General features: G+C 63.7%; 1 protein-coding gene across 3 annotated transcripts in view; it reads left to right on the forward strand.

Annotated features, from left to right (window-relative positions):
• The window catches only part of AGAP3 (ArfGAP with GTPase domain, ankyrin repeat and PH domain 3), a 51946-nt gene that overhangs the window by 33884 nt on the left and 7595 nt on the right, over positions 1-10467 (forward strand). For all 3 annotated transcript variants that reach the window (XM_024754510.1, XM_024754511.1, XM_024754512.1), the window contains exons 10-11: positions 2673-2777; positions 9329-9497. In XM_024754510.1, coding sequence (XP_024610278.1) covers positions 2673-2777; positions 9329-9497 — 274 coding nt within the window. The remainder of the gene's footprint in view (positions 1-2672; positions 2778-9328; positions 9498-10467) is intronic.

Here is a 10467-nt window from a genome sequence, read left to right on the forward strand (position 1 = left end):
TTTCCCGTCCTCCTGTCCCGTTCTTCTCCCCATTCCGTTCCTCTCCTCTCCCCCCCTCTGCTCCTGCTGGGAGTGGAGATTGCATTTCAGTTGCCATTTGCATTCCCAATCAATCCGGACTCCGCAATTAAGCCGGCTGGCGGAGCTGGGAGGGAGGCGGCGGCGGGAACGGGTCCTCTGGGGGCTGTCGCCTCCGCACCGCTCCCATTCCGCCCCAGATTGCTTCCTGCTCCGCCGTGCGCAGCCGGCCGGCCAGGGAGGGGAGCAGGAACCCCTGGAGCTCGCTCTCCTCCCTCGGAACGGGCTGTGACCCGGACGGAGGCGCCGGTAGGGCAGGGCAGAGGGGGCCGGGCCGGTGAGAGGCGGGCTGAGCCTGTGGGCGCGGGTCAAGCCCCAGCGGCCGAGGTCGCTCCTCCCCCGGCCCCCTCCCGGCGCTCCTCCCACGCCCCCTGCCAACGAGCGTCAGAGCAGCGTCGGAGCGTCATTACCGCCGTCCGCGGCGCCGGGGTCTCCTCCCGAGAGGGGCCCGGGTGACGGAGGAGGAAGAGTTCTGGGTAGACAAGGGCTTCCCGCTTACGCCGGCCTCTTCTGCATCCTGGCTCCTGATTTCCTGCTGGGGGGGGCGGGGAGCGGGCCCTGTAGGTGAGTCCGCGCTTCCGAGGAGACTGAGGCCCAGACAGTGACACGACTTACTTGATGTTAAGAGCTAGTTGGTGGCAGAACGGGGCACGGAGTCAGGTTTTCCTTTCCCTTGACCAGGAGGGAACCTGGTGAAGAGGAAGGGACAGAGGAGGGAGGGCGGGCTCAGGTGTGAAAGGTTTGAGAACAGAGGCCCTTGGGGAGCAGGTGGGAAAGGAGGGAGTGAGATGGGGCGCAGGCGAGCCAGCCGTGGCGGCCACTCCCAGGGGAGCGAGGTGGGCCTGGGCCGCCTTCTCCAGGGTCTGGCCGGCAGTCCTCAGGGCCCTGGTCCACAGTCAGGGGAGAGGCGGCGGCTGAACTGTTTCCACGTTCCTGGCCTGTGAGGGGATGGCTGCCACGCCCAGAGGCCGGTCGCCAAGGCTCCTTCACGGACCACGATGCAGGGGCCGCGGTGGCCTGGGCTGTTCCAGCCAACCTGTCGTCTGGTGAAAGTCCCGTTCACACCCTTGGTCTACAGAAGCTCTTTGTGGGGAAAAGGGGGCCAGATAGCAGCAGCAGTGTCCTTAGGTGGACTGTCTCCAGTGGCGTGACTTCCCGCAACTGCACCTGTCTTTGAGGGCAGGAGGATGAGGATGGGGAAGGGAGTGGGGGAGCAAGGATGTGAAACACCTGTGATGTTATGGCCACCGCAGTCCCTGTTGTGGGGAAAGATGGGGCAGGAATCCCAGCCCCCCTGTTTGTTAACCTCATCCCCTAGGGCTGAGCCTTCCAGTAGGAAGCCTTAGCGGGGTAGGGGGCCATGGAATCCGGGGTTTACCCCCCACCCTCTCTCACAGTGAATCTCTTGACCCCCATTTCCGGCTTGTCTGAGGGCACGGCCCTCCCCTCCTGTAGGAGAGGTCGGCACAGGAGCTCTGGCAGCTCCTCTGCGACCTGCTGGGACTTGGCGTGCTGCCCGCTCTCGTCCAGCCTGGGCAGTCCCGCTGTGAGGGGGGGCTGCCCCCCAGGAGTTCTGCCTAGGAATGTCCAGGGAGCACTGCCTCTTCTCAGCCCTCCCGAGTTTGGGGAGGGAGCCCCACAGGGGTGATGCCGGTCCTGGGGCACCTGCCGCCTGTGCACATCCGTGTCCCATCCCGACCCGAGCTCCATCCTTGGCCGTTCTCCCTTGCTGTCTGCTGTTTCCAGGCGAAAGCCAGTGGGCGAGGGACCGTCGGGGGTTGTCATCAGGGGAGGGCAGCAGAGGCCGTCTGGGGTGTGGGTGGACGCCTCGTCTGCCTCAGTGAGGTCTCGCAGCACCTCTGACACCGCACGGTCTCGGCTGGCTCTTCCCCCGCCCCGTCCACCAGTTGTTCCCCGAGCGTCTGCTGCATCCCAGGAGTGTCGCAGTGCTGAGGGTGTCGAGGAACGACATGCCCAAATCCCTGCCCCTGGGGAGCTCTTGTTCATCCTGGTGCCCATCTAACCTCCACACCCAGTGTCTTATCAGCTCACACGGGAGATTTGGTTGCTGGGCTGTATGGCTGGGTCTTCCCACTGCCTGCCTTGGGGGAGACTGGGCCATTCTGGGGACAGTTAGGGGCTTTTCTGCTCTATTTGGGGCTGCCACAGAGGGTAGGAGGCCCGGGCCCTCCTGAGGTCTCTGTGCTGTCGTTCCACCCCATCTCTGGAGACGGTGGGTGGGAGCATCACTGCTGGGAGGCCATCTAAACCCCCGCCTCCCGTTGCTGACGTAGTTCCACAACCTGGGGGAGAGGACACCCCCCTGCCATGGGACGGTGTCCATGGTAACTGGAGAGGTGGGTTCCAGGCTGCTTCCTGAGGACGGTCAGGGGCAGCCGAGTTCCTTAGATGGGTTCATCCGCCTGGCTCTCCCTGGTTCGGTTTTAGTCCCGTGTGGCCTCTCCATGCAGATAAGCACAGTGACCCGGGAGGATGGGGGGCGGGGGATGCTGTGACCTGTGGACACTGAGACCTTCTTCGTAGCTGTGACGTGCGGGCCTGGCTTCTGTCTCTGATCCGGCCTCTGTCCTCAGGGTATCCTGCTCAAGCGCAGTGGAAAGTCCCTGAACAAGGAATGGAAGAAGAAGTACGTGACCCTGTGTGACAACGGGCTGCTTACCTACCATCCCAGCCTGCACGTGAGTCGGGGGGCTGCGCCTGGGGAAGGCTGGGCGCCGAGGATGAGAAGCGGACGTGGAAGGGCTGACTCCAGGTCCAGAGGGAAGCGACCTTAGCTCAAAAAGACCTTTCCTCGAGAAAGGGCCTCGCTTTGGTGGCTTGGGAGTTGCACAGACTCTGAGACCCAGGCCCAGGCTGAACACTGCACGAAAGCTCTGAGTCTTGGCTGAGCCCTTTGTGTTTTTTTAAAGGGAGGGCCTTGTCCCTCCCTTTCCCTTTTTTTTTTTTTTTTAATATTTATCTTTGGCTGCGTTGGATCTTTGTTGCGGCGCGTGGGCTTTCTCTAGTTGCAGCGAGCGGGGGCTACTCTTGGTTGCATTGCGCGGGCTTCTCACTGCAGTGGCTTCTCTGGTTGCAGAGCACGGGCTCTAGGTGCGCGGGCTTCCATAGTTGTGGCACGTAGCCTCAGTAGTTGTGGCTTGTGGGCTCTAGAGCGCAGGCTTAGTAGTTGTGGCGCACGGGCTTAGTTGCTCCGTGGCATGTGGGATCTTCCTGGACCAGGGCTCAAACCCGTGTCCCCTGCATTGGCAGGTGGATTTTTTTTTTTTTTTTTGGCGGTACGCGGGCCTCTCACTGCTGTGGCCTCTCCCGCCGTGGAGCACAGGCTCCGGACGTGCAGGCCCAGCGGCCATGGCCCCCGGGCGCAGCCGCCCCACAGCATGTGGGATCCTCCTGGACCGGGGCACGAACCCGTGTCCCCTGTATCGGCAGGCGAACTCTCAACCACTGTGCCACCAGGGAAGCCCTGGCAGGTGGATTCTTAACCACTGCACCACCAGGGAAGTCCCGGCCGAGCTCTTTGGAGTAAACTCACCCCTGGGGACGGTCACCTCTGGGCTAGGCTGGTGTGCGAGTCAGGTTCTGCATCCTACACTCTAGTTGTTTTAAGAGCTGGATTGGGCCCGTTTACATGGAATTGCTCAAGCTGGGGGGGGGGGGCAGTGTTGCCAACAGTTGTGTCTCTGGGAGCTGCACCATTGGGGTTACGCCTGGGCTCCTGGGATGATGTGGAGCGAAAGGGCAGTTAAGCCAGGGCTGCTGGGGTGGCGGGCCTGCACAGGCCCCCTTGGGAAGAGGAGTGTCGGGGGTACTGTTGGTAGGGCAGAGGGGTCTGGAAGGGTGTGGCCGATGCCCGGGGAGGGGCTGAGGCACGGTGACGGTAGCGTGGCCCCCGTGGCCGCTCCCCCACCCTTCCTCCCTCCGCTCCCCTCACTGCGTGGCTCCAGCGCACAGCTGTCCCCAGCATCCATCTCTGTCACCACCCTGCTGTGGGGCTAATGAGTTCTCCCGTGAAGCCCCTGAAGCGCAGCACGTGGGCTGGCTCCACCCCCGGCCCGGAGGCCCCAGGCCTGCCTCCGAGGGTCCCTCGCCGGCCTTTGAATCTGCACAAGGTGTCCGGGGTCCCCGACCTGAGGCGTGCTGGGGTCCACGGTTCGGCCATAGCTCCATCCTGAGAGCACCACCCAGGACGGCTGAGAAAGCTCACAGGCCTGGTTTGGGCCTTCCAGTGAGGCCAGAGCCCAGCCTGGCCCTCTGGGTGTCTCTGGACCTGGCCCTTCCCCTCAGCTCGGGACCTCTTACTCCACAGGGCGGGAGCTGGTGCCATGATACTGGGGCTGAGGAGGGTTATAGACGAGGGGCCACGGCCAGGGGCCCTTGGGAACTCAGCACAAAGGCTCCTGGGTACCGTCCTCTCCCCCGTTCTGGCCTCCTCCTCGCCCAGGACCTGGTCCCGCTGCTGAGTCCACGCAGGACAAGAGGCAGCGAGGCTACTGGCAGAGCCCTGATGAGAGGCACCGTGTCTTAGGGAGCGGGGAGCGTCTGCGGGTGCAGCGCCCCCGGCCGGAAAGAGCAGGACCATAGTGTTTCCCAGCAGAGAGGGTCTGGGCCCTCCTGGCTTCCAGCGCCCACAGCCCAGGAGGACACACGTGGCCCTGACCAGGCACCTCCTGGCTGCTGGGCTGGGAGCTGGCCTGTCTGAGGCCTCCGTTTCCCCACCTGTGTGGCAGTGGCCTTCACCCTCGTCTCTGCTGCATCCTTACCTGTTTCTCCTGCTTCACGCTGCCCCCGGCTGGGCACCCTGTGCCCCCTGCTGGTCCCATGCCCCCCCCCAGGAAGGAGGAGAGGGATGGGAGCGGGGTCTCGGCACAGGGAGGAGAGTGCCTGGTGTTGTGCTCGGTTTTGGTTTCGGAAGGGAAGGTAAAGGCCTGAGGGATTGCTGTTTTTACACACAGCTTAACAAACTGGAGAGCAGAGGCTCGGTGGGGTTTGCCGGATCATCAGTCACCCAGCCAGTGGCTGGGCTGTGACTTGGCCCATGACTTTGAGCGTTGCCCAGAGTTTTCTGTAGTGCCAGGAGCGCCTCCCTTCGGGGCTGCCTGCGAGTCACTGGAGAGTTACCACTGGGGCAAGTAAGGTGGCTGGGTGGGTGTGGCGGGGGCAGCCGGCAGCCCACGCGCCCGGCACGGCTGGGCGGCAGACGCTCTTGGAGTCCCGTCCAGCGCCGTGCTGCCCGTGAACCGTGTGTGGCTTAGTGTGTCGGGCCCGGGACAGGGTCTGGCGGCAGGCGCTTCCAGGCTGTTGCTGCTTTCTTGCGAGGTGAATCGAAGAGGCTGCCGCCTCTGCTGCCCCCCCACCCCCCGGGGCCGCAGGACACGGTGAGGAGGTTGAGAGCATGGCCTCCCCATCCGTCAGCCCCTCGCTGGCTGCCCTCTGGCTCCGTGGTCAAAGTGCACGTCCTTTCCCAGCTCGCCACCTGCTGGATGCCCCCAGCAACCAGCACGCGCAGATGGCGGCCTCCCTGCCCTGTAGACGCTTCTCGTTCACGAGACGCGAATCAGATTCGAAACCGTGGTGACAGTGAAAGCACGTGCGCGGCCCCGGGGGCCTGAGTTCCCTCCCAAAAGAGGCCGCTCGCCTCGGTTTCCATCCTTGGTGGCCGCCGCCCTCCTGTTGCTATAGCTCTCCCACCTCCGTCCCCTCTTTGCCGTGTTTTCCAGCCTGAGCACGCTTCCCAGCTGCCAGCAGTGAGCAGGGACCCTCCGTCCCCGGAACTGCCCGCTTCCCTTGGAGGCGCCAAGGGAGCCAGAGAGGAAGGCCCGTCCGGGAACTCCTGGCCTAGCCCGGCCTTGCCCATGAGACCCGAGGGCAGTGGTGCTGGGGACCCGCCTCCCGATGGGGGCTGGCGGGATGGGCCGGGCTGCAGAGGAAGGGCTGGCGGGCAGGCCTCGAGCCTCACGCCCAGCCCCTGCCTAGCCCCAGAGAGCCCGCCACAGCCTCTCCCGATTTGCAGCCAGCGAAGCCATTCACACAATCACCTTCTGTTAATTCTATCTGCAACATCAATTAAATTGTTTGTAGAAACTAATTGAATGTGGCTTAATCACACATCTTAATAGCTTTCCACGCTCTGAACTCGTTGTTAATTCCAGTAATAAAACGAGATGAGAACGCTGGCTGGGTAATTAGCGAGGAGGCTGGGGAAGAAATTGCTGTTTGATGGTGGGTAATAAAGGCAGCCGTGGTGACCGCTCTCCTGAGCAGCCGCTCCCACCGCCACTGCCGAGCCCCCGTTCTGCTGACGGAGGGAAACGCCGCTGCTCTGCCCCGGATGCCCTGTCCCTGCTGCTGCCTTTTGAGCTCCTGCCGCACTCTCCTTGGGGCCGGGCTCCGCCTCTGGGCCTGGGCCTGGGCCTGCAGCTGGCCGGGTGCTGGCCTGCTCCCCACACCCCCCGAGCAACCAGTGCCCGTCCGAGGTGGTCGGAGATGCTGAGGGCCGGTGCTTTCCCCTTACGTTGGTTGCTGGCTCCTTGGGCCTGAACAGAGTCCCTCCGTGTGGCTCTTTTTCTTGGCCTGGAGTCAGCTTTTCCCACCGTGTCCCAGCCTGGTTATCCCAGGGCCGTCGTGGGGCCTGAAAACTGTTGCAGCTGCTGTGACCTCCTTGTGAACTAGAGCAGCCCAAGCCCCTCCCCCAGGAAAGGGACTGCAGCTGTGCCTTCGGCCCAGCCAGCTGTTGACAGTCGTCTGGAGCCGCTGAGCTAAGATGTGACTGTGTGCGGGGTCCTGGGTGCGTGCGGAAGCCGAGTCGGCGGGCTGTCGGGCCTGGAGTGAGGAGGGCCAGGAGGGTGGAGTCACACGCTGGATGCTGGGCCGAGAGCAGGACCAAAGGGCCAGCGGCCACCGGGTGGGGCCAAGTTTGCTGGAGAAGGGACCAGGGGGACGGAGCCCTGGCAGTGCTCGGCAGAGCGGGGGTGAGAGGTCGTTGGAGGAGAGGGGGTCCTCCCGTGGGTGGAGCCCACCCTCACCGACTTCTCAGTGATGTTGTTCTGTGCTTCTGAGACACGAAGCAGACCCCCTCGGAGTGGGGGGTGCCTGAGGCCAGGCACCCGGCACTGTCCCTCACGCGGGACTAAGTGGTGGCAGGAGGGCACGGACGCAGCGCAAAGCTGCAGGGAAAGGAGCTCCTCCCCTCCGGCTTGCTGTGCCCTTGCTGTCTTTCTGGAGGGCCATCTGCCTGTGAAGGTGTCAGAGCTGCTTGGAGAGTAAAGAGTGAGTACAGGCCTGGCCAGGCCTCCAGGAGCCGGGCTTGACTGGTGAGGCCAGCGTGCTAGTATCGGCGGTGCCCCGGCCTCCCCACGGCCCTCCTGCCGTAGTCCTGCCACAGGCCCTCGCGCTGGTCCCCTGATGACCCGCCCCATGGTGAGTTCCAGCCCGACGCAGAAGTGCAGGAGCAGGGCTGGTGCTGGGTGCTCTGTTTCCTTGTTCTCAATTCTCTTCCTAACGGGAAGCTCCCACGTTCTCTTGGCTCCTCAGGGCCAGGTGGCCCCTTTCTCCTTGATGTCCTCTTGCTCATTCACAGGGTGAGGGCAGCCCCTGAGCCCCTTGCCAGCCCGCCCGGGCCCTGCTTCCCAACAGGCAGCACTCCCCATCGGCTCTTTTGAGCAGAGGACATTGTCCCTTTTCCCTGAAGCTAAAAGTTGAGAAGGTAGGAGAACACCTGGGTGACCAGCAGTGATGCTCCAAGTGGGTAGGGTGAGAGGGTTGGGGCCTGGAAGGACACGAAGACGCCATCGAGCCAGATGCTCAGGGAAGCGCCCTGGGTGCAGAACATCCCAGAGGCTCTCTTGAGGGAGGAGAGGCGCCCATCCCGAGTCTGATTGGTGGAATTCCGTCCGAAGTTAAATTGCTGCCACTGGCCCAGCTTCTGCCCCCGGAAGGAGCCTTTGCCACATTTTACGGAGGACGTTTGCTGGGAACTGCCCCGGAACTCGCTGGTGCCAGGGGCAGGGAGGCAGGAGTCGGCAGCCTGGAAGGAGAGATCAGAGCAGCAGGGAGAGCGGGGCCCAGGCCGGGCGGGCCTTACGGCAGGCAGCCAGCCAAAGGGCGGGCAGGGCTGTGCTCTGCGTCACCCACCTCCCGCGCCCCCCGGCCCCTCCAGGTGCCACTCCCTGGGGTGGGGCGGTCCCAGGCCGAGGTCAAGAAAGTGGATGGTGGGGCTCGGCACCCAGTGGCTCCCACCCTCAGGGTCCCTCCCCACTCATCCAGTTCCAGGGCCCTGTCGGTACTGACTTGAAGGCAGGGTTGGCTCCTGGGCCGAGGAGGAAGTTTGCCTTCCGTGCAGAGCCTTGGGAACCCAGAAAGCCTGGGCTTGAATCTGGCTGTCACCCGCTGATTGTGTGACCTGGGGCAGGTTAACCTTTGTATAAGTCTCAGTTTCTTCACCCGCAAAGTGGGCATCGTAACACCGTCCTCCTAGCTGTCGTGACGATCCCGTGAGGCGGTGTATGGAATGTAGACGTGATATACAGCTGTGGCCCAGTGGACACCTGGCACGTGGCTGGGTGGGCGATGTGATGTTGTCAGTGGTTGTTACTGTTCCTGCCGTTGGGATACTCACTGGTACCTGTGGAACCGTGGACTCGTCTCAGTATCCCTAAGAACAGCGGAAAGAATCAAAGGCTTCCCTGTAACTGTTCAACAGATGTTTATCGTCAGGTGCCATTCTAAGGACTGGGGACTGCTCTAGGCTTTATAAGTTCTCAAAGTCCCAAGTGGTGGTGGGAGCTTCTGAAAATAGGGCTGAAGTTCTTGGTGACCAGCCACCCGGGGCCCGGGGCAACCCAGTCGTCCACATCCCGCGGAGCCTGTCAGTTCCTCTCCTCGACCACGTGCCGTCTCTCCCTAAATCCCATCTTGGTTCATTCGGTACTTGGCCTCCTTTTCGTTGCCTCCTGAGCCGTCTTCCCTAAAGGAGCCCCGAGCCTCAGATCTTGGCTCTCCACCCTCTGTCGCCCCTGCCCCGCTCCCGGCTGAGCCCCGCACCGAGCCGCACGCGGGCAGCCTTGGAGGTGTGCTGTGTGCGCCACAGAACTCGGGCTGTCCCCCTCCTCCCCCCCACCCCCACCAGCAGCACGGGGGAGAGACCCAGGAGTTGGGAGGGTCGGAGGTGAGGTGCTGCCTAAGAGTGACCTGTCCTAACGAGTCTTCCTCTGTCTTGTCCACGTGGCCCTAGGACTACATGCAGAACATCCACGGCAAGGAGATTGACCTGCTGCGGACCACGGTCAAAGTGCCAGGGAAGCGCCTGCCCCGAGCCACGCCGGCCACGGCCCCTGGCGCCAGCCCCCGGGCCAACGGGATGGCCTTGGAGCGGAGTAGCGCGCAGCTGGGCGGGGGAACAGGTGAGGGGGCTGCTGAGGTGGGAGGGGGCGTGTGGCTGCCGTGGCCCCGTTTGTCTGGGAGGGTGGGGCGCGCCGCGACGGGGCCCGGAAGGGAGGCGTGTGGGGCTGCACCCCTCCCCAGCCGGGGCCTCAGGGCTCCAAACACGCCGGCCACCCGGCGTCTTGCTTCGGGGTCAGCTCAGCCAAGCGCAGTTGCCACAACGCTGCCCTCGTGCGGTTAGTAGCGGTGCGGCCAGTGGACCGCCTGGCAGATCAGAATGGGGACAGGTAGCCTCGTGCCGACAGGGGGCATCAGCGTCTGGAGCCAGGCAGGTGATGCTGGGGACGCCGGGGCCCCCTGGCACCAGGGCCACATCTCAGTCGAGTTTGCCGGGCGGGAGGGGACACAGCTGCCTGGGACAAACCTGGTAACCGTCCTCAGGTCTGCAGTGAGAGGCGGGGGCGGGGGGGGGGTCTTTGCTCAGAGAAGACTGAGTTTAGAGAGAAGCTGGAGGCCGAGCGCACTCTGCCCCGTGTCCAGAAGAGGTGGGGCCTCCTGAGTGTGCCCCTGGTTGGAGGTGAGGGCCCCGAGAAGCCGGCACCCCGGCCTCTTGCGTGTGCCACCACCGCCCCCCAGCCTGGAGGCGCTGCGAGGGGCAGGGGGCGGGCACTGGCCCCGCTGGTGGAGGGGTGCTGGCTGCAGTAGATCTGAAGTCGAGACTATCCTCCCCATGCTGTGTGGATGAGGAAACAAAGGTTCCGAGAAGTTAAATAACGTGTCTGTAAACTCCCACAGGAAGTGGTGGAGCTGGGTTTGAACCTGCGCGTGCCTGACTTGGGAAGCGATGTTCTGTCCCCTAAGCCCTTGAATTAGACAGAGAGGGAGCTAGCGGACGGAGGGAAGGAAGGAAGGAAGCTGAGGACAGAAAGACAAGAAGGATGGGTAGGGCGCCAGGAGCGGCCTGTGGGGCTGCACTTGGGGGCGGGGAGG

This window comes from Neophocaena asiaeorientalis, unplaced genomic scaffold (assembly GCF_003031525.2).
Source record: "Neophocaena asiaeorientalis asiaeorientalis breed wild unplaced genomic scaffold, Neophocaena_asiaeorientalis_V1.1 scaffold407, whole genome shotgun sequence".
NCBI lineage: Eukaryota > Metazoa > Chordata > Mammalia > Artiodactyla > Phocoenidae > Neophocaena > Neophocaena asiaeorientalis.